Here is a 24,514-nt window from a genome sequence, read left to right as displayed (position 1 = left end):
AAAAGCTGTGGCTGCCCTGTCCCTGGCAGTTCAAAGACAGGTTGGATGGGGCTTTGAGCAACCTGGTCTAGTGGAAGGTGTCCCTGCCCATGGCAGGGAAGCTGAGCCCCAGTGATCTTTAAGCTCTCTTCCAACCCAGACCATTCTAGGATTCTATGATTCTGCGATGACTTTCTGAGCACTTGGCTGTACAGCCTTGAGACCCTTCACTGCAGAAAATACTCTGGCTGTTGACTGCACCATTGCCTAGGGTTCATGGTCAGCTCCTACTGATTTTCTTTGCCAGTTACTGCGTTTGTTATTTTTGCCAGCGTAAGCATACCTCCAGGAGTTTTCTAGGTGTTCCAAGAAACAGTCAATGTCCAAGATAGGCTTCTAAATTTTAAGGATTTTTTTCTTATGGCAGGACTAAATCCATGAGATGCTAAGGCCCATGGCCCTGAGGCAGATGGCTGTGTCATTGGCATGTTGCAAAGTGAAAAATATATTACTGTGCAACTGTAAGAGCTGCTCAGGAGTCTTGTCCAGACACCTTCTTTCCAGAATTTTGGTCTGTAGACCTGTGTGTCAACTTCTAGGTTCAAACAACTCAGTTTAATGAGTGCGTATTGTCTGGATTAAGGATTTTATCACCAGAAATATACAGTAGCTTTAATATGGCAGTGTAGGGGGTACCTTATTTCATCTTAAAATTTAAGGTATACAACACTGCAATCACCTCTTCTTCATTTCACTTGCATTTACACTCTTTGTACTGATTTTTCAACAAGCATCACTTGATGTGATGTGTACTGCCAGCAGTGAGAACCAGCCCACTGTGGACCTGTACTGTCTCATCTGGAAACCTCTAGCTCATTCCAAGAGACTTCATGAATTTAGTATATACATTGCTGACCACCACAGATTACATACTTGAATCCCTCCCTCTACTCAGCTACCAAAAGTTCTTTCTTTCCATACAGAACTAATGTCCCTGCCCCCCAAAAAATGTTAACTATCAGCCAAGATTCATGCTCAACATGAGAAAAAAATCAACTTTTACTTGTCCCACTGTATAATGATCTTACTTTTAAATCCTTATTTGACATTTCAGTAATGAAATCTTGACTCAACTAAAAAGCTTATTATTATTATTAACTTTTGCTTTAATTTGATGGACAAACATACCATACATCAGATGTTATTATCTGTGTTCGATTTTATTTACCGGGGTGGTCACTAGCCCTGCTACAAATATAGTTTGTAGTGTATAGGAGCCCTTCTAGAGAAACAAGTTTTCCCTATGTGTTGTGGAAAGGAAGCATTCATTCTAACCTATTTCTGCCAGTCACCTAGAGGAAAATAAGAAAATACTGTAACTACTTTCTGCTTTGTTTCTTTCCAAAACTAAAGATTTAGATAGCTGCAAATCTTTTTTGGCTGAAGATTTGTGTCCCCCATTTCCTGTAACAAGTAAAATCAGTACAAAACAGCACCCTGAGGACAGCAGCAGAGTGAGGATGCTACTGGAATATAACACATGAGGACAAAACTCTTCCACCTGCCAGAGTGGCTATTGTAAGAAGTAATATGAGCACATAGTTTTGAAGTAGAACTGAAATTCCTTTTAGGGTACTATTTTAATGCTCAAATTTTGATTTCTTTCAGAATGCAAAATTGTATTTCCCTGGAAAGGAAGAGTGTCTGTATTTTAAAGAACACACTGTAAGAACATGATTACTGTTGTACTGACCCAAGCAGAGGTGGCATCCAGTCCAGTCTCCTCTCTCCAAGTCACCTGTAGTAGATATCTAAGGAACCATTAAAAGAACAAGGCAGTGGTAGTCTCCTGTGGATATGATGTGCAGTACTGGGGTTACCCTGTGTAGTAGTATTTTTTATTAGACCAAGATATATAGATAGAAAAATGAGACAAACTTTTGGTCATATAAACTTTTATTTGGGTTAGAAATGGCAGCTTTCAGCTAAGAACAATTGCTTGACATTTACTAATATACTCATTAAGACACCTCAGAAAGGAAGAAGATTGAAGATTTACAACAGAGAGGACATTAATGATGTTAATAATGTTAAGGATGGGAGAAAGGGGGCCATTTATTAGCTAAGCAAAAAGGTGAGACAATTACATTACAGACTGTTATCTGGAGAGAGATAAGCATGGGGGGAGGAAGCAGAAGGAAATGATAATGTACTATCAGACCAGCATCTCTATTGTGTCCCAGGTTTGGGGTGTTGGGTGGAGTCAGGAGATCTAGTTCCCATCCTCGCTTCTGTGGGACAAGTTCTGTAGTTTCCCTTAAGGATCAGGTCTGAAAGGAGAGAGTGAAAATGTTCTGTTTTACGAGAAACACTCCCTTAATAACAGCACAGTGTTTTGGTCTGTGAACAGGGTCTCTGGGAGCTCATGCTGGTGCTGTGTGGTCATTTGCAGCAGCAAAGCTACCAGGAAGGTAGTGTGCACAGGGTGAAGTACATTACAGTCCTGGAACTGCAAAGTAAGACCGGAGGATGATGGTGGTTTGATGGCAGGGGGTGTTCACTGCTGTAGTAGTGGATGGGCATCAACACATCTTGCATTTGTTGCTCAGGCAGAGTTTTAACTGATCTGGTGTTCTGGACCACAGAGCATTATGCTTCTTATGATGAGTTTTGTGGTTTGGGGTGCTTGAAATGTAGGACAAGTGCTTCTGGGAAGATTCTTTCCACAAAGGATTTTCTTCTGTTATGTGAAAAATCATTAAACAGTTAAAAACAGTGAGTCCTAGGAACTTTCCTGAACTGACCAGCTCTCAGCCCTCATTCTTTCCTTCCTCCATTCCCATTCCCATTTCCACTTTTTATGTCTGAGCTGGTTTCACTGATACATTCTTATCTAAACTCTAAGCAGTTATTCTCAAGTTGCATTTAGCTTTAGTAGTTACTGCTTCAGAACAAAAGAAATAGCCCAGAGAGCTGTCTACTTTTCCTTCTATACCAGTTGGTCTGAAAAAAGCTATTATCGACATATGCAAACCTTGTCCTGTATACACTGATCTTTCTCTTAGAACAGTCTTCTGGCTTTTTGCACACAGCAGCTTAGAACAGTGGTTTTGCAGTGTTTCACAGTTTTGGAAGTATTTCTTAATACTTCAAATGCAGACCCCAAAGACTCAATTTCAGCCAACTGATGATGGACTTAGGTGTCTTAATTACCTTTCCTGGGTTGTGATGCATCCCCAGCTCTGAAGACCACAGGCAGAAAGCCATGGATGCTTCCTGAGACTAGTTAGAAATTCACTCTCATCTTCTATGACAAACAGCATGTGTAATACTTGTTCCTATCTAAAGATTCAGTGTTCAATTGTTTTAGGATGAATAGGAAAAGAATACTGTAATTTAGGGCTGAATATAAATTAGGTTTTGTGCTAGAAAGGAGCTAGTAATTTTAATTACTGATGTAGATCTGAAGAAGAAAATCTGTAGCTTAAAACTGTAAATACAATATGCAAGGAATCACTTTTTTCAGCAAAAGATGGAAAAAGATTATTTGTGCCTATCATTTTGAACTGCAGTCCTCTGAGAAGAGAGTTCTTCACAGAACCTATAAGCCTCAGTAAACGAGGACATCAGCAATTGGCACATTTAAGATTGTACCATTTCTAAACATGATCCTGCTCCTGCCGTCGTTACACAGCATAGATCTTGCTATTAATTAGTTTGAATGTGGGACAGCACTGCTGGGAGGAAGAAAGTGGCCTAAATAGCAAGGTCCAAATTTTATCTGTAGCTATCCAAGAAATACGGATGTCTTTTATTAACCCTTGCCACCTATGACAGCCAGAAAGAAATGCTGGGCTTGTTGTACTCCTAATGGATTTTTGCATCTCATTAGGGAATAACATGGAAAGGGTGGGAGCACGCCGCAGGGAAGGAAGACAGTTGGCTAGAGAAGTTTCAGACAAATGTGAGGACATTCAGGGGCATGTTGCAGTGGCTTGGTTACTGCACGTCCCCAGGAGCACAGTTTATTATTCTTACTGAATTACACCAAGTACAGTAAGTCCCCCATTCAGCCTCCATCATTTTTCCAAGCAACGCTTTTGGGAATGCTCCAACAGGACCTCCACTCTGTGTGAGCAATGGGGCTTTAGACTTGCAGAGATGACCACTGCTGGTGGTCACTGTGCGCTCATTCACCCCCTCCCCAGAATATAGCAAGTGTTTCAAGAACTTGATGGGAGGTATTCACAAGTCATGAAGCATTCATCTGAATTCAGCTGGAACAGCTGCCCACTGGGCAGAGGGAGGAACCAGAATCTGAAAGCCCTGTTGAGCCGATTTTCATGTCTCAGGCTGCTGCTGTAGATGTGACAGGAGAAAGTCGCACATAAAATATAACAATAACTCAGTAGCGAGGTACTTCAGGCATCTCTGGAGGCGAGTTTGGGCCACTCGCACATAACCGGTTGCGTGTGTCAGTGGTAGGTACCATCGCGGTCTCTGCCTTCAAACCGCTGCCGCTCCTGCCCGCGCCCAAAGTTACTGCCGTAAACACGTCCTCTGCACCTCGGTCCCGAGAAGATGCACCCGACTCCCCCCCCCCCCCCCCCCCCGCCCCGGCCAACCCTGCCCTTCGCTATGGGACAAATATCGCCCTCCCCAACCCCCATCCCTTCACCGGCTGCGAACGGGGCCGCAACGAGCCCCCTTGCTCTTCCGCCGGGGGAGACCCCTGAGGTCCGCTGGGACGCGAGCTTCCGTGGCATCAGCTATCGTCACCACCGGGGAACCCAAACCCGCCCCCCGGGACAGCCGTGACCGACGCGGTGCCGACCGAAAAGGAACGGCCCCCGCGACACCCCACCACAGCCCCCCTGCCACGGGGCCCCTCTTTTCCCCCATCCTTCCCTTTCCTCCGCCGCCACCGCCTTTGTGCGCGGTGCGGGGGAGCCCCGCGCCCGCCTGCGCCCGCCCCCGGGTGAGGCGTTGGGAGACGGTCCCTTACGCAGGAAAGTTCGGCGTCGGTTTCAAGGCTCCTCCCTCCCGGTGAAAGGCAGACTGCGGGGCGCCTGGAAACCGGTCGGAGGGAGCGCGGCGCGGCGAAGCGAGGGGCGCGGGCTCGAGGGGCCGGCACAAATGGTCAGGCGGCGGCGGCGGCGGAGGCGGCGGTGGCGGTAGTCGGAGGCGCGGCGGGAGCTGCCGCCGAAGCGGGCAGAGCTGCGCGCCGCAGCCGCGCGAGTGACGGCCGGGGCTGTCCCGTCTCTGCCCGCCGCTCCCTTCATGAGTCGCAAGTTCGGGCCGGGAGGAGCAGCAGCGGCAGCGGTGGTGGGACGGCGGCAGCCCGACCGGGCAGGCGGCACCGACTGAGCATGGCAGAGCGGCGCGGGCCGGCGGCGAGAGGCGGCGGGGCAGTTGGCGGAGGGCGGCGGGCGGGCGATGGTCGGTGCCCGCGGCTGCCGCCGCCGCTGCCGGTGCTGCTGGTGTTGTGGGCGGCGGCGCTGCCGGCCGGGGGCCAGCCGCCGGCGCCGCAGGACAACGGTGAGCGGGGCATCTCCATCCCGGACCACGGCTACTGCCAGCCGATCTCCATCCCGCTCTGCACAGACATCGCCTACAACCAGACCATCATGCCCAACCTGCTGGGCCACACCAACCAGGAGGACGCGGGACTGGAGGTGCACCAGTTCTACCCGCTGGTGAAGGTGCAGTGCTCGGCCGAGCTCAAGTTCTTCCTCTGCTCCATGTACGCTCCGGTGTGCACCGTGCTGGAGCAGGCCCTGCCGCCCTGCCGCTCCCTCTGCGAGCGGGCCCGCCAGGGCTGCGAGGCCCTCATGAACAAGTTCGGCTTCCAGTGGCCCGACACGCTGCGCTGCGAGAAGTTCCCGGTGCACGGGGCCGGCGAGCTCTGCGTGGGGCAGAACGCCTCCGAGCGCGGCACCCCCACGCCCGCCCTGCGCCCCGAGAGCTGGACCAGTAACCCCCACCGCGGGGGCACCGGCGGCGGCACTGGGGGTGCGGGGCCCGGCGAGCCCCGCGGGCGCTTCTCCTGCCCGCGGGCGCTGAAGGTGCCCTCCTACCTGAACTACCGCTTCCTGGGTGAGAAGGACTGCGGGGCGCCGTGCGAGCCCGGCCGACTCTACGGTCTCATGTACTTCGGGCCAGAGGAGCTGCGCTTCTCCCGCACCTGGATCGGCATCTGGTCTGTGCTCTGCTGTGCCTCCACCCTCTTCACCGTCCTCACCTACCTGGTGGACATGAAGCGTTTCAGCTACCCTGAGCGGCCCATCATCTTCCTCTCGGGCTGCTACACGGCAGTGGCCGTGGCCTACATCGCCGGCTTCCTTTTGGAGGAGAAGGTGGTCTGCAACGAGCGCTTTGCCGAGGACGGCTCCCGAACTGTGGCACAGGGCACGAAGCGGGAGGGCTGCACCATCCTCTTCATGATGCTCTACTTCTTCGGCATGGCCAGCTCCATCTGGTGGGTCATCCTCTCGCTCACCTGGTTCCTGGCTGCCGGCATGAAGTGGGGCCATGAGGCCATTGAGGCCAACTCCCAATACTTCCACCTGGCCGCCTGGGCTGTGCCAGCCATCAAGACCATCACCATCCTGGCCCTGGGGCAGGTGGACGGGGATGTCCTCAGTGGTGTCTGCTTTGTGGGCATCAACAACGTGGATGCCCTTAGGGGCTTCGTACTGGCCCCCTTGTTCGTCTACCTTTTCATCGGCACCTCCTTCCTGCTGGCTGGTTTCGTGTCCCTCTTCAGGATCCGGACCATCATGAAGCATGACGGCACCAAGACAGAGAAGCTGGAGAAGCTCATGGTGAGGATAGGCATCTTCAGTGTCCTTTACACGGTGCCGGCCACCATTGTCATTGCCTGCTATTTTTACGAGCAAGCTTTTAGGGAACAGTGGGAGAGGAGCTGGGTCACGCAGAGCTGCAAGAGCTATGCCATCCCCTGCCCCAACAACCACAGCAGCCACCACCCGCCCATGAGCCCCGACTTCACTGTCTTTATGATCAAGTATCTCATGACCTTAATCGTGGGCATCACCTCGGGCTTCTGGATCTGGTCCGGGAAAACCCTGAACTCCTGGAGGAAGTTTTACACCAGGCTCACCAACAGCAAGCAGGGCGAGACCACCGTCTGAGACCACTGCCTGCCGTGATGGGGGGATGGCAGGCGGGAAGCCGGCTGGAGGACCGGGGCTCTGCCCTGGGAAATGGCTCCTTAGCCAGCCTGGGCAAACTTTGGGGACGGCCCCATGTCTGGGGCCGCCGGGCTTTGCCCTCCCCGCTCTGCTCAGGCGGTGTCCCGTAGGAAGTGAACGCACTGTCAGGTTGGGGGAGAGGGATGTAAATAGCCTCTGTAAGATTTTGTAAGTATATTTGTATTTAAATTACAAAAATATCGCTTTTTTTTTTTTTTAATTATTTAGGACACTTTTAACCTGTTTGCGGATTTTGCTTCCTCGCCCCCGTCTCCCCCCTTTTTTTATTTAAAAGAAGGCGTTGGGTTTTTGTTTCGTTACGCAGGATGAGAAGAACTGCCGGTAAGAGAAACCAAACCACCCCTTTTTTGTTCCCCCACACCGGCAGGTTTTGTAATGGCTTTGCTCGGAGTTGCATGAGCGGCAGCAGGGACCGGCCCGAAACCGCAGTCGGGGGCGCCGCCTGCCGCGGACTGGGTCCAGGCCGCGGGCCCGGCCTGCCCGAGGTATGTGGCGGCGGAGGTGGTGCTGAGGGACCGCCGCTTCCCGCCCGGCCCCGTCTCGGGGGGGACGGACCCCGCCTGCCCTCTCACGGCGGAGCCGGCGCGGGGAAGGTGCTTCCCTTCGCCTCGCCTCGGCTGGCCGCGGCGGGGCCGAGCCCCGCTCGCCCGGGCAGGAGCGTTTGGAGGGGTGCGGGGGAGATAGAAGCCCTGCCCGGAGGTGTGCCCGCAGCGGCGGCCTCCCCGCAGCGCCCGGGCCGAGGGGCATTGCCCGCCAGCTGCCCTCTAACAATTTGGTGAGATTTCTGTCAACGCACCACGTAGTTTGAGAGGAGTTGGCCTGTTCTGTCGTTAAGAGTTGAGGTTTAACACCGTCCGCACCTGTGGCATGTCTGATGGCTTAGGAGGTGGATGGGGACATGGATGTACCGAACTTTTCCACTTCCTGTGGTGTTTTGTGTTGGTTTTTGTGTTTTTAAGCCCACTTCTCAGTCGCAAGGCCGCAGTGGGGCTGGCGGAGCCGGGCCGCGGCCGGTGCTCGCCCTGACTCCCTGCGGGTGCTCCCAGCGCCTCCCGTCCCCGCCGGGCTGCTGTTGGTCGGACTTAGGATCAGGAAATACGGGCTGGGCGAAAAAAGAGCTTCAACGGAATAAAATGCACCGTTCCGATTCTTCTCTTCTTCTCCTCCCCCTTTTATCCCCCCCCTCCCCCGCCCGCGCATTTAATTATATCCATACGCTGGCTCTTCATTTGGGAAACAGTGGAGTCATTGCCATTCCCCTGAATTTTAATTCATTGGCATTTAATTCATTACACTCTATGAGGGTGTGATGATTTTCGCCAGTAGTAAAAACAAAGGGAAAACAGCAAACCAGAATGTTTTAAGCTCGCTGGTGGGATGTGAGACCTGAAACAGCCTCTGCTGTCTTCCCTCCCGCCACTTTTTTTTTTTTTTTTGGTACAGTAATAACAGTGCATACTGCAAAGATAAGATACTATGTGTGCAGTATATCTACTGCCTTGTATGCTCTTGGGTGTGTGGGATTGTGCTTCTTAATACGAAGGAAAAAAAAGGTTGAAAATGAAATTGTAACTTTTGACAGATGCATTTGAGTATTTAGTCCTCTGTATGAAAAACAGCAGAATGCTTCTTTCCTGATTGTATTGTTTTAAACTTTTTTTATATTACAAATGCCTGTATTTAGGTTCATAAACATTATCTATGGCTACCATACCCTGAAATGCAAAATTATTTGAATTTGGTATGCATTTATTTCTGTTCATTATCACAAGATCATCTATATTTATAGAGGAATAGAAATTTATATATATTAAATACCATATTTTTAATTTCTCTGAAATAAATTGAGGTTTTGTAAAAAACTATCTTGTCACTTTACGTATTCCTCTGACTAACTCACATGCTCTGTGAAAGCAGTGTATATATTACAGGATGTGTGGGATTCCTTTTTTCTTATGTTGAGTTCACAGTAACAAGCTGGAATTCAGTGTAGGAATTCATTGTGCATTTGGGTTTTTATCTCTGGGCCGGTCTAGATTAATCCTTCAAAAGAAGTAATGTAAACTGTTCAAGATCTCTGACAGGGTATGGTTGGTGGTGTGAAATCCAAGAAGAGATCTGCTATATGGCAGAAGAAAGAAGCTCACCAGTTCTTTTTCTTTTTTATCTTTTTGTTAAAGAAAAGGGTTCTTCCAACTTAGCCTTTCTTCTCCCGTTCATGTTAAAATGAAATAAAGAAAAAAAGGATTTACTTGCTGCTCAAAATGACACTTAGACTATGTTGTAATGTTGTCAGAGTATTTTAATGAGTAAAATAGTTTGGTTTCTCTGAATTTGGAATGTTTGGTTAATCCAGAGTTAAATGGTATGTTCATGGAAGCATTAGAAGCTTTATGGGAAGTACACCCATTCTTAAAGCTTCCAGCACAACATGTCCTTTTTTTTTCTCCTTTTTGTTTTTCCTCCCCCTGATTCATTGTTTCAAGTGCCATTCTGCAAGCATGGCTTTGTTGGGAAAGACTGGCTAATTATGAGGCTTGATTTCTGTTTTCTAGTGTTACAGGCTAATGCAGTGTTTCACTCTAGATCTAGAGGGAGATGTAAATGTTTTTGGCTCATTTACTTTTTTCAAATCGTGATGCATAAACAACCACAGAGAAATGAGGGATGGTCAACAAAATTAATGAGGTGAGATGAGGACTGGGGTTGTTTTTCGTTATTTTTTAATTTGTTTTACATAAACATAGTTCCTGCTATCTCAGATATTTAGCACATTTTTCTCAATTCTTTCTATACCCCTTCCCTTTTTGGGGGGGATATTTTAGCGTTTAAAATTGTACTGGTCAACACTCAGCTAATGACCTGAAGTACAGGCCGTTCAATTTCAGTTGCAGTGGAATTCTTTTTGGCCAGTGCATAATTATGTTTGAGTTGTTTTGACTGATCTGTTTCCTTGCAGCTGAATGTATGTGATTTATATATGCACAGGAGAGCACATTTATTTGTAATAAGAGATTTTATATTTATTATGGTAGGGATGAGAGGACCAATTTTTAAAAAAATTCAAAGAGGAACAATAGAATTGTCATTTCTATATGAAGATCTATATGAAGATGTTAGTATTTGCAGTTCGTGATTTGCAGCAGATATGGATCCCCTTCAGTTCTGTGGCATTTTTTTTCATAAATGGCAGAGAGCTGAAGCTCCATGTTCAATCTTTGTTTATTTTCATAAATACACTAGAGAGCACAATAGGTTCATTTAAAAATCGTTTAAAAGAACAACCGCCTGCTTTTTTGTTTGTTAATTTTTGTGAACTTCCACAGGAAGGTAATTTGCAAAGGTCACAGTCATTGCTGAATGCTGTGGTGCTATCTACTTTTTTATACTTCTATTTCTCAACACATAATGGTACATGAGGCTCAATATGATACAAAGGTGTCTTTTGCATGGGTATATTACAGTCATCACTAATGTTTCACTCACTGTTGAAAACAAATCTATTAATCGCTCCAAGGAGTTTAGATAGGATTTTTTACAACACAGCCTGTGTAACTGATGTGCCATGTTTACCAGAGGAGGTAGCACTGGTATACAAAGCAGCAACATTGCCCAGTTCTCTTGTCCCTAAAAAGAAGAATAATGTAGGAATGAAACTGTGCTATAACAAAGTTTGTTGGGCTGGAAGTACTTGTTAAGGCATTCCTTAGTCAACAGCTTTGCTTTCTCTCATGGGATATATTTATAGCCTGAAATGAAGGGGCACGCAGAGTCACCATTCCCCTGAAGAAGGCTGTATCCTGGAGAGCTGGGGATGTTGATTTACTGTTCATCCTTCAGTAGCAGTAATGCTCTTTAATGTAGTGGCAAATTTGTGGTATTGGAATGAAATGATATGCCATTTCCATAACAAATCCTATTGGTAAGGAAAAAGGATTTCTGGTTTGTTTATATAGTAATGCCCCAGAGTTCTGGTATATGCATATACTTGTAGAAGTGTTGGGGTTTTTTTACTTGAGTGGCAAAGCTGCAATCTAGCAGGCCTGAATTCTGCCCTCTGGATGATGCCCAGCCTTCTGCTGCCATCCCAGTGCTGCTTGTTGGGCAGGGGTACAATTACAGATGGTGCTGAAGATCCCTTTCATTTAAATGGACAGTATTTGCATTTTTTATTATTATTCAAAGGGATGATAATTAGGCAAAAGAAGAGGTTGCTGTATATGTATAGGATGAGTATTTTTCACAGTGGGCTATGGGCTAGTACCTCATCAGTCCTTTGCTGCTCGCAGTTACAAGAGACAACTAGACCAACAGGGAGAACCTTCTGTACAAGTGTTCACCCTGCACCTGACCAGCAAAAGTAATTGTGGTTTTGGTGTGGTGCACATAGTTTAAAACTATTGAGGGTTCTCTCACAAAACATTTGCGTTTGTGTGACATAACTCCTCCATCCCAGTGCTAGATGGCCTCAGAAGGAGCTTGGGCTAGCAATACTCATGACAGCTGAAGTGGTGGTAAGAGGTCAAATGTTTACCTATAAAAATAAGGAAACTGAGGTAATGTGTTTTCATCATTAATTGACCCTCTAGTGCTCAAACACTGGAATTGCATTATGTTTGATGTTTCCAATGAAACAAAAGTACAGGACTGTGTGGCAATACTGTGCAAAATCAGTTATGAGTATCAGTTCCCCCCCTTTTTGATTCTCTCAGATTTCTCTTAGTCATTTGCACTTGTTGAACCAAGAGCCTCATAGCTCTGCATGTTATGCAAACTTTGAGTGAATGGGTTGTATAGATTCTGAATTAAAATGTTCATTAAAAAATAAGAGTCTTTCAGCTGTTTAGTCCCATTAGAAGTGAGGGTTGCTCTTGGGCCCACAGCTGCAGGAGTTTCTCATATTTGTAAATCTCTTCCTGTTCATCAGTTGAGCTGGAAGGCTTAGGCAATGATTCACACTCATATGGAGAAAGGGAACTTTGTTTTTCTTGCTTTGACTGAACCCCTTGCTGCCTCTGTGTTTACAGAAGTGTCACCTGAGAAGTGCTTTCTTCTGAAGCTCCTGATCAGCTCTGAAAAAGTAGTACCATAATTTTAAAAATGGGTTAGGGGCCTTAGTAAGCGAGGCTTGATGACTTAATGCTGAGGTTTGCTTTTCACAGTTTAGTTTTTAGAAGTCTCCAAGTATTTTAAGACATGAAATAGCTGCTTAAGGACAAAGTAAACATGCCAGGATTGAGTCCTGGACACATTGAGAGCATTATGAGCCCCATATTCATTTGAGAGTAGCCCAGTGACAGTGTTAAACCAGACTAGGTAACACTATGCCATGTAAGGAAAAAAGAAAGGCATAATTGTATTTACTTGCCAACTGAAATGTACTCTACACCTTTACTTAATCATTTGAGGTCACTAAATGGACAAGCAAGTATCATTTCTGTCATATGGGAGAAATTCCAGTTAATTGGCAAAATAGGCCTTAATAAGCAATATATAATTGCAAGTGCAGCATTTTCCAGATAAAAGCAATACCACTTTGATAGTTCAGTTGTAGACAATTCTTTTGAAAAAAATACTTTAAGAAAACATGTTGATTTTGTAACTGTTTCAGATCTCAGCTTATGTTTAGTCTAAACTTCCAGTGTAACCACATCAGAGAGTCTTTCAGGCATGAGGTCTTGCTCTTGTTTGCATTCAAATCAACAGCATTAAGTTGCTTATCTTGAGGTTGAACAAATAAACTTTAGTCTTCTACTCAGACAACACTTAATGAAGACCCACATTCAGCTAAGGACCTCGCATGAAATGCTGCTGGGCGGAGACCCCCACAAGCCTTGTGTCTTCCCAGTATCCCAAGGTTTTGTTGCAGTGTGTAAAAGTATTGGACATGGTTGAACTGCACTAAGGTGGAAACTTAACAATAACCATTAAGCTGATGTAAACATGCTGCATTGGGAGACTTGTGTCAGCCACCATGTGAAGTATTTTTGGTGGACCACCTCGGAAATAACTTCATCAGAAATACTGAAGAGACAGGCTCTTATTTGCAATTAGCTGGTGTCTTTTTTTGTTTTGTTTTGATAGTTGCATTGTTTAATTAAACACTGTATGCAATGTTTAATAAGGTGATAACCTAGGCTAAAATATAAGGCTACCATATGTGGATAATGCAGCACAGTAGATAGAACTTGTCCGCCTTATGGTATCACCAGGATCCCTTTGGGTGAGGGAGAACAATATTTTTGTGTGTGTGTTTTTTTTTTTGTGTAGTTCTAGTATAACTTGGCTAATATTAATTACTTACTACAGCACAAATTTAAAAGTAATTTACCATGTGGTAGTTTGATGACAAAGATCACAAGAAAAATGAAAGTGGCCTGTATCTCTCAGGTGGGATGTCTTGATGTTTTGTTGCATACTTGTTTGTGTAATTCAGATCTTTTGTAACTGTTTTACATCCTGTGACTCAGTGCTAGTCTTGTTGCTGTATTTAAGTGAGACTAACAGTATGACTCACCGATGCTGTATGACTTGTCATCTTGTCTTGTTTAGGTTAACTACTATTGCTTTGTTACTGGTAACTTGTTTGACCTCTCCTACCACACTCAGAGTACTTCACAAGTTAAGGACAGGACTGCTAGCCACAGGAGTGTGCAGTCTGTTTGAGCAAGACAAGAGCCTGGCATCCCCCGCCCCGCCCCCACAGCTTGCCCACCACCAGTTCAATGGCTGCTGCTGCATTTGCCACTGGACTGTCACCCTCCCTCAGAGGTAATGCTCTCATTTCTCTGGGAACTCTGTGAATGTCCTCTTGGCAGCAGCACTGCTGGGGCTATGCTGAATTGGCTCATTTTCCTGGCTGCCCAAGCGATGTGCTGGCTCTTTTGGTTTTCCCCCACCTACCTAGGGTGGAGGCTATCCTGGCTGCTCTTAATCCCTGCCTTTGGTAGAGGAAGTTACGGGCAGTATGTGCCATTACAGCATCCCTGGCTGACCTTCTGCGGCTCCTGTTCTGCTGCTTGCTTCCCCTTGCGTTCTCAGTAACTTCTCTGGAAGTTGCCTTGCTTCAGCCATTGCCAGAATGTAACTCAGTCACATCCCAGTTTGTTCTTGAGTACTGCCTGTGCCATATTTATCATGTTCATCACAAAATCATTGCTGTCCTAATGGGGAAGTGACATACTCTCAACGTGTTTGACAGCTTCGTTAATCATGATGTTTTACTGTTAAATACAAGCACATATGCTATCCCAGAGGATAATACTGAGAGTATAAGGTGAGCAAATAAGGATCTTCTATTGAGAAGAAAAGGTTGCAATCACACCTTCATGATTGCCTTCAGCAAAAATGACTATTTCATTTATAGCCTACTAATATGCATCTAAATCTAATGCATCTAAAGAAGAAATAAAATTATCAAAAAAAAAAAAAAGCCAACACAAAACCTCAAGGTGGGCTTCTTAAAATACATAAATAAAAAAGAATAGCAGGATAAACAGGTCACCACAAAGTCAAATTTTGCTATGGTGCTTGTTAACTTTACAGTACTTCTTTGCCTATTATGGTGAAAGCTTCACCTTATTGTTTTGTGAACAGAGAGGAGAATTAGTCACTTCTTAGCATGAAGACCTCTGTTAAAAGACTGCAAGCAGTTTTATTTATTTACTGCTTAATTAAAAAAAATTCTGATTCTGAGGGAAGTGATAGGAATTTTGGAACCTGCACAAGGGGTCAGTATTTTGTAGGACTGGGCACTTCACTATCAATAAACTTAAAAGAAGCAAATGGTGCTGAGCTGCAAAGGCAAGAAAATGAGTTCTGACTGGTTCCAGTTGGGAGCTGCAACCGGGATGGCTTTAACATGGTGTCTGAGCACAGCCTCTGCTTCCTGGCACAAAGGCAAAGATTTGCAGATCTGAGCGGAGTAGTACAAGCCCTACGTCCGTATGTGGCAACAAAGGGTGACCACTGTGATGAGCACTGCTGGACCTGGCACCCTTGGCATTGTGGTGAGGACATGAGGGGAGAGAAATGGAAATGGGGGTCTGGTAAGGCAGGGGGCTGTCACGTGCAGGCAAGGAGAGGTCAGAAGGGCAGGAGCAGGAGGTGGGACTGCTGGGGGAAAGGCAGTAGAAGATGATTGTCTGCATGGGTCAGATTTGAGATGCTGAGCTGGGAAATATGGCCATGCAGGATTGGTGTCTCTCCTACCAAGGGTAGCTGAAGGCTTCTGTAACTCAAATGCAGGAAGGGGATGACTTCCCAGGACGTGCAGAAACCATGGGGAGGTTCTCCAGCACATGTCCCAGGGCCACAGAAGATGGAGGTAGGGAAGCAGCTTTTGGTCTGGGTGTTTCTGAGTCACAAGAGAATGCCCTCTGTTGCTTCACAGAAGAGGGTCAAGCAGGCTCTAAAACTGGGGCTGTGTGTGGTGGTGGGCTGGGGTGCAGGGCAAGGTGAGGAGGCCAACCAGAACCAGCTCTCTCTAGATGCCAACCACAGGGTTTCCACCAGGTTTCCCTGGATCCTGTTTTCTACTCCAAGATTAAAAATCTCCCCTCAGGGGAGAACGAATAGGAAATTGTGTGGTAGGCTATGTTTCCAGCTGACTTTTTCCACAGCAGCAGGCAGTTGGGTCCAGTGTTTCTTAAGACATCTTTACAGTTCGAGTAAAATTCCAGTTCTGCTGAAGGCGAAGCCTTCCGTTGGCCTCAGGAGGGCTGTAATTTCATCTTGGCTTCAAGATGCATTGGGAAGTGCATGGAGATCCTGCAAACAGAAAAAGGGAAAGTAGAAAATAAAGATTTCTCATTCAGAAGCTGCTCATAGAGCTGAGTACATTCCATCAGGCTTCAAAATATTCTCACTGTTTTTCTGATCTTGTTTATTGAGAGTATATAGGTACTATCCAGGGGCAGACTTTATCTGATCATCTGTGACTTCAGTATCTCACTCCTCTGTTTTGTCAAAAAAAAAAAAAAAAAGAGAGATCGAGATTAGTTTCTCAAAAATGATCAGTTACAGAATACTTGTTTTGATTTTAGGGTCCCTTTTAAAAACCAAAAAAACAAGTTGTGATGTCTATTTGAAATGGGACTACTTCTGTGAATGCCAACATTCTGAATGTCTAGCAGGTATTTCTACAATCATTTGTTTTTCCAATTCTTCGTAAAATTCCCATTTTATACTTTCTCAGAAGTGTTTTTTTCTTGCAGCAGTTCTGGAAATAGCTTTTTCTTTGCAGCCAGTGAGTGAGAGTGAATCTCACCATTGGTGAGAGCAGGCACAGGCAAACTGCAAAACGACATAACCTGTGGAATTAACACTTCACGCTGACACCCATTAAAAATATTCAGAGATTGACTCAGCCTGCCCATGTTGCACAAATAACATGCTTGGCTCTGAACGATTCAAGATCTTATCTGCTCTCAGTGCAAGTTCAGTATGGAGGGCCTGATCCTGTTCTCATTAACCTCCAAAGGAGTTTTGCTGCTCACTTCAAAGAGAATTACATCAGCAGCATTTGCAGTGAAGCACACACAGCTCCTGTATCTTTTCCCTTTTTTCTTTCTCTTTTTAAAAAAGATTTATATTCCAAACAACAGCAAAACAAGAATAAGGACTGGAAACAGTCAAAATAAATCTGCTGTCTGTTGAGCAGTGTTGTTGTACAAGAGCTCTGTTTGGGTTCTTAACTGCAAATTGACAGTAGAAACCAGTAAGAGCTGAGATCAAGGGGTTGGTTGTATTTGAAGCTGAGTACCCTCAAGTCCATTGTCCCCATGACAGGAGCCTTGCATGGTCCGCGGTATTTCTTTGCACTTTTCACAGCTATTTGCATAGAACTGGAGCTGAGCCCTTGAGTTCAGCTACTGGCAATGTATCCATGTGAACAGCAGTGCCTACAGTGGTCACTGCAAACAGCCCCAGGGAAGGTAACCCTTTTCCTGCTTTGTTTTCCCTGTGCATAGCTTTTGAAAAGGAGGAGGCACATATGGAGGAGGGATGGGATGGAACAACCATCCGGTATTTTATTTGTTTTTCTGTTTCTTCTAGGTTGTCATATTAAATAGAAGAATGGATGCATCCATTTTTTGCCTTATTAGTCTTATTGTTTTATAGAAAAATCCCTTGTGACTCTACAAATACACTGGTTTCTATGGTGAAGGGAGCATTAAGCTTGTCACTCAGCCATTCTATATACTTCATATGTTTTAAGAAGAACCCTCTTTGTGCTGGAAGAGCACAGCACACTGAATGCATTCCCCACCATGGTGTGCACTGCCCCTGGTTCCAGAAGAACTGTGCCTGCCTGTGGAGGCCCAGAGGGAGTCCTTTCCTCTGTTGTCTCCTTTCTTCCATCTCCAGACCATAACCGCAAGTGCCTGCTTTGGTTTAGATGGTGATTTCTGCTGCATGTTTGTCCATGTGGAAAGCATGCAAGATCATCCTCTGCTGCTACCTGGCACCCACTGGTAAAGAGGTGGTGACAAACTTCAATAGTTACTCCTATTGTCTTCCAAACTCAAACCTTTAGACTTCAGTTTAATGGGTCTGGTATCCCCATTTCGTGTTCTCTGAAGCTCACTTACCTGGTTTCAAACCTATGAAGTCATCCACTGTGGGGGATGCACTGTGCTGTCCCAAGGGAGTAAACATGAACCAGCTTGCTTCTAGTCTTTGAGGTTTCCCCCCTCCTCCCTACTGTTGCCCTGTTTTATTCTCAGTCATCCTTGCCAACTCCTTCCCATGCCAGAAGATGGTTTCCTTACCCCATGCTGCAAACACCCTTTTCCCTTCTGGCTGTGGGCAGGCATCCCTCCAAGCTGTTCCTTCTTACTTTGGCAAGTCTTCTAGCATGATAATCAGGGCAAATGACACGTGGGGATGTGAATCTCTGTTTTTTTCTCCACCATAACTACCTCAGCCATGGGAAGGAACTCGAGTTCCTGTGTCTCCTCCGGTGACCCCCAGTGAGTGTCCCCATCTTAGCCCTGTGTTGCTCTGCACAAGTATTCACTGAGGTGCAAAGGTAATGAGACTGAAGTTCAGGGTTTAGCATACCCAGTGGGACTTAAAGTCTGAGTTCATATGACTGTTCTAAGGTTGAGAGAATGGGAATAGGCTTGGATTTTCTGTATCTCCCTTGTGTATCCTGATAAATAGGTTATTCTGAGGATGTGTCCTCTTTTTTTCACAAAGGAACTACTAAACATCTGAGGTTTCTTCCAATGCAAGATGGGAAGAAAACTGAAATTGTAAAGTTTCAGAGGACACATAGGTGACCTGTTTCCAAAGAGTAGGTGACCTCTTTTCAAAGCATCATGACAAGTGCCTGGTGCTTGGCTCTTTAGTTTGGCCCTTGCACTCTGTGCTGTCTTCTTTCTGGTGTCAGGAGAGCCCACAAACCTTTCTGAAATCCACTGGTGAATTTTGACATGGTTAATGTGGAAACAAGCACAGACTTTTAACAGTAAAACTACTGAATGAGAAGAACATCCAAAGGTTTCAGTGGAAGCTCTGTTGCTTTGAGAGTTTAAATCCAGAAGAGCTATCTTCCCCAAAGATAGCTCTTACACACCTTCACATTATTACATTTGATGCAGCTATTACTGATGCAATTCTGTGGCTGATTGGAGGCAAAAGACTGGGTTAAATAATTCTAGATGTTACTTGTGGACTTAAATTCTATCTGTCAGTGACAGATCCTGCAGTGAGTGCATTGCCTGGAATCTGGAAATTGCTTGGATGGTTCTGCTCCGAGTTCCTTTGGTAGACATCATCAAGGAGGTTTATGGGGAGTCCCAGAGAGCATCCTAACAATTGGTGTGAAGACTGGGGCAGCAGTGTGAGTGTTGGAAGCTGCGTTGCTTAGCAGGTAGATGAAAATGCTGCAAAAGGTGAGCAAAGACATAAGCCCTGCCCTGCCACCACTCAGCCCCTCTGGAGTAAAACGGGTAGAAGACATAAAGGAGGACAGCACATAAACATGACAATAGCTCATTAAGAAAGCCTTGATGTTCTTCTGCCGTGTTCCTCCTGGAAAAGAATGATTTTAGATAATCACAAAAACATGTCCTGTAGCAAAACCCAATCCCTACCACCTCTGAGTCTGTTGAGAAGATGACATGCTTTTGGCAAGTGTTTCAACAGCCACTGAAATGCCCAATGCATGTTAACGATCTAACCAAGAACTTATAGGTTCCTATTTTTTTTATTCATTGAAGAACATTGACAAAACTGCAAACACATGTTTCTGCTGCTAAAGCTTAGTCTTATCACATTTTGAAAATGTGGAAAATCAATTACATGCTTTGAATTACTCCCTTTATTGCTATAAAAGAATTTCTTCATTCTTTCAGGGTAGCGTACACTTGGTAACATCTACCACTAACAGGCTGTTAGGACTTTCTGCTAAATTAATACACTACAAGTAAACTAAACAGAAGGCCAGTGGAATGCTAAACATCCACTTTCTCCTCTGTTGTGGCTGTATTGCAGCTTGGGAACCCTTAGCCTTGTTGCTACAACATCTGGACAACATTTGGGGCTGTCTCTCAAGTGCACGGGTGTGCACCTCCGGTGAATTTTAACTTTCAACATCTCTCTGCCTCTAATCTATATTTAATGTTTCATGACTAGTAGTCAAAGAAACTTCAGCTAAATATCAGGTTGGAATGAAAATGATCCTTGGGAAAACACTATTTTTCAGCATTTGCCGGCAAAGTAGCTGTGACAGAGACGTTCCCTGGAGATTTGTAGCCCATTCTCTCACAGTAATAATAATTAAGACTCGTGATTACTGTGCCCACATAATCAAAGATTGCTTCATAAAATGTACTCCCTAAAGGGATGAATTCCCTGCTCCTAACTGGATGTCAGTCAGAGGGATCAGCACCCCCAGGGATCTGGAGTCTTTGCTTGCCCTTTTCATTACCGTGTTGTTAGCATTGTGTTACTTCATATTCTTCTCAATGCAAATGAGTAGGTAATCATGTGTAAATCGTGCCCTCCAGAAGGCACATGTAGTGAGTTTTTTTCCCCAAATCTACCACAGGGATTTCTCACATGGAACATAATTACATCTCTGCCATATGGGCTCATTTATATTCTATTACAGGTTAAGCTAATACGACTCAGAAATATGCTAAAAATACCTCAAAGTATTTTGAGCACTGTCAAAACACTTGTCATTTCTTGCTTGCCTGTTTGATTGTGAGTGACTTTATATTTATTTAGAGATCTGCAGTGCCGAGTAACTTCAGAAAAACAAAATCAGGCCAGTTCTGTGCTGCCCGGTCTCCAAAAAATGCTTCAAATTCCCTCCCATGACATCTTCTTTCAGTAACGGCAAATAGATCAGTGAACGATGAAGCTGAAAAGCCTCTAAGACATATTTACCTGCAGCAACACCTGTGTGGGTTTTAGGTTACCCAGGAGGAAGGGAGCATGCGCTTCAGCTGCATAGCTTTGTCATCATTAGGCTGAATCAGGTCTGCATTGATCTAATTACTTTGTTCTGACAAAGCTATACTTGCACTTTAGCCATAATAAAAGTACAAACTTCTCTACCCATGGAAGAAGGGCTGCTGTGGAAATAAATGTTGCCTAAAAAATTATGGTAAAGCAAGAATAGGTCGGTGGTGAGTGCCATAAATGAATACTTTAAAACTGAAGCAACTAAAGGTTATATAACACTGCTTTCAGGATTGTGGGACTACATAATAATATGTTATTTTCCAATTTCAGCGGAAATGTTTAATTTCACTGTAAGATTTTCTTTGAAAAGATTTTAAAATTGCTATTGTTTTGCTGGTTTCTAAAGCTAATACCACTAACATCTCTGGACAAAATCTGGGTCTACCACTATCAATCCTCATTTTATTATTTTGATTCATACATTCAGTATTTCAACCTTTGAAATTTGATCAGATTTCCTTTATCCCACTAGCTAAGAAGGAAACGTGTAGAAAGTAATACACAGGTAGGAGGATTCGACCAGAGGATGGGAGAGGACCTCATTGGACCTGCACATGATAGTTCAGATGATACATTGCAAAAGCGGTGACTGACTTTTGTTCCAAGGAGACACTTACTAGAAATTGGATGAGGGTTTTGAAAACAGCAGCTGTATGTTCCCTATAACCAGGAGATAAAATTCAGTCCTGGTTTATAAAGCCCTTTGAGGTTTTCAGTGGTAGAAAATTCTATGTAGGTATAAAATCAATTCTATAACTATGAAATAAATTCTGGTACCTCTCTAGAATTGAGTCATATTTTTCAGAGCATTGCTAGGAAGTGTTTGTTCTTTTGTTTTCAGGTTTTATTTTGCAATAGAATAATAAACATTTTAGATTATTCAGCACTTGAACACTAAGTCCAGCCTTTCCTGAATGCTTTTTGTATGTTTTCAGAGAACAATAATTACTGCTAACACGTGCTCAGACGTTTGTGCAACAAAGTACGTAAGCAACTAACATTACATGTATGAAAAGTCCCCTTGAAGTCAGACACTTAAGTATTTTTCTGGATCAAAGCCTAGAAACTATGATGTCTGTAATTGTGCAATAGCATCAGACTCACAGGAGAGCTTTCTTGGAGTTTACCTTGTTCTTAAAAAACATCTTTCAAAATTAGATGAAACATTAGGGTTTTGGTCAGAGTTGTACACTGGCCATTGCTGAATAAGGAGAGCAGTCTGTTTGACTGTGTGTTCCTTGTATAAAGGAAAAAAAAAATAAATCAGACTAGCCATGAGTTTATTACCTGAGAAAAGCATTTTTCCAGCCTTCGTTATTCCTGAAGCAGTGTAAAGGACACTGCAGTGATTTCATACATCAGGGAGGCATAAAAAAGAGAGTGGTCTCCTGGGCTGTGAAACAAAGAGAAACAAACTTCAACTCTCAGAGCTCTCTTCAGAGGTAACTCCATTAAATAATGTTTTAATTCAGCTGTCATAAGCATTTGATTAAAGAACTTGCTATACAATTTCTTTTGCAGTTTCTGTAGCCCTGACTGTGTAAAAGCGTCCCATGCCCTTGGAAAAACAACCTCCCCCTTCTGCACACAAAAGGGAGTCTTTTGCTCAACATCTTCACAGCTTGCTTCCTTTTTCTTCAGGCAAGGTTTTTCATTTTCATTCTACAGTTTCATTTAATACAGAAGTACGGTCATTGTGGATACTGCACCAAGAGACTGCTGTATGCCTGTCCTGGTTTTATGCTCCTCCCTGGGCATCCAGCATTATCCATTGCTGCAGTCATGTCATGGTAGTGGCATGAGGTGATGGCTGTCCTGGCATCCCCATGTCACACCAGAGCATGCTCAGAGGCAGTGGGGAGGGGTAGGGTGAACAGGTAACAGTGCTCTCAAATATTCAGGACAGCAACATTTCCAAGAGAGAGGATGACTGTTAACGTGCCCTCCTGGAACTCTCCCTTATTAAGGTGGTGGCAATCTGGTGATATTTGCATTGCATATTTATCAGCCATATGTCAGTCTGTCAATATTTATCTCTCAGTGGTAGGCAGCTATGGGTTTTAAGCAGAAATATCTAGCTGGTGCTGCACATGTATGCTGAACTGTGTGATCTGGGTTAGGTTTTTGTTTGCAATTGGTGCCTGGATGGAAAGCTCTGGTCTGCACTGGAAATGAGTGCATTTCAACATGCGTATGTTTTGCAGGAATAGCTAGAGCAAGTGCCTTTGTATGAAAATTTGATACTTGTATCCATAGTGATGTTTTAAATGAATCATTCTTAGATATACAAATCACCATACAATTAAGTTTGGACCTTCTTTGTCATTTGATGGATAAATGTGAAATTCTTTTGCTGTCTAACATGTTCTACTCCCTGCTAATACCCAGTTCTCTGAAACCCTTTGAAATGAGAGTTTGCATCATCCATTTGGCTAACACACAGTGTCTGCTTTCCAAATCTGTGTAGATGATAATCTGTTTTAATACCTGTACAAATCAATTAAATTTATTTTGTGCACTGTTCACTGTATGCCAAATTGGGTGGGAGAGTAGAAACACTTAGCAGGAGAATCAGACTTCACATAAAAGTGCATTAGATAAGCTTTGCAGTGTGAGTGGGGAAGGAAGTGAAATTTAGCATTTAATTCCCTCATCTACAGACAGATTAAAAAATGGCTTCCAGAAACAAAAATATAGGGCAGGATTGTGGAGCCCTTACTCATGCTGCTGAGCAGTTTCTCATTGGATTTATCCCACTGAAGCTTAATAATATCACCTCCAGGGTGGCTGAAAGGATGCAGTTTCTTGTGAGGCACTTTGATGCTTTGTCTACTGCAGAACGTAGGCAGCATATCTTCAAACCTCCTTGTGGGGCTGGACTTCTGACTTCTCTTTGCAGTTTCTGATCGCCATCGCTACAATTTAGGTTAGGAGCCTGTAAATCTCCAAACTGCCTGGCGGCAAAACCGATGGGTGTTCTGATGTGCCTGATGGATTCTGCAAGAGGGATTGGGTTCAGTCTTCAAGCCTGTATATCTCAGCTTTTAAACCTTTATCTTAGACTGCATGAATTTCATCATTTTCAAAATGAAGCCTTCTTCAAGCAAGATTTATGTAGCTAACCTCCATTTCCGCCTTCGCACCTATCTTCCTGTAGATAATGTGTATTTGCACTGGAAAAAATTAAAGTTGATGGTAATTAAAATGCTTTTTACCCCCAACTAAATCCATAATTAAGCGGTGACACAGACGGATTCAAGAATAAATTGTTAAACACATTTCAGAATACGGAGGTAGGAGGATAAAAATCTGTGCCAAGGAAACTGTTGTAAGGTGATCTATCAAGTAAGTGCTGCTAGAATTTTGCAGCACAAAATGCTGTATAGAAAAGGTCATTGTCAGAGGGAAGATGTCTGATACATCCTAATATTACAATAGTATTCCTGATTGCAGGTACCTGAGGAGAGTTTAGTTTTAGAAAGAGGAGTATACCCTTTGTTCACTTGGTTTCTCACTCAGGAAAAATCCCCAGAATTTTCCTCATTGTATCACATGCAGAATTCTTGTTAAAATAAATGCATACTATAAAATTGCTTGGGGAGGAGAGAATACCCAGTAAAATAAGCAAGTGTTTGAAGATTGTGCCTCTCAAAGGAGTGTTATGTGCCTGTACCCTTCTCTAGTTCTTTCAGAAGAGAATTTTCTGGGTAATGCTGAAAGAGGGCAGGCAGGTAATCCTGCTGCTGTGCCAGCCAGAGCTACCAGTTCCTGCCGTGACCTTGCTTGGGCTCTGTGATCTGTGAAATGGGACAATGATGATG

At 44.5% G+C, this 24,514-nt stretch overlaps 1 protein-coding gene across 1 annotated transcript; it reads left to right on the top strand.

Moving 5' to 3' along the window:
• The first annotated feature begins 5,016 nt into the window (after positions 1-5,016).
• FZD1 (frizzled class receptor 1) lies at positions 5,017-9,547 on the top strand. Its single transcript, XM_065666396.1, has one exon. It carries the CDS (start codon positions 5,349-5,351, stop codon positions 7,131-7,133), a length of 1,785 nt encoding a protein of 594 aa, XP_065522468.1. The 5' UTR covers positions 5,017-5,348; the 3' UTR covers positions 7,134-9,547.
• The last annotated feature ends 14,967 nt before the right edge of the window (positions 9,548-24,514 follow it).

The sequence above is a fragment of the Lathamus discolor genome, chromosome 2 (genome assembly GCF_037157495.1).
Source record: "Lathamus discolor isolate bLatDis1 chromosome 2, bLatDis1.hap1, whole genome shotgun sequence".
NCBI lineage: Eukaryota > Metazoa > Chordata > Aves > Psittaciformes > Psittacidae > Lathamus > Lathamus discolor.
This window is presented reverse-complemented; position numbering and strand designations above follow the sequence as displayed.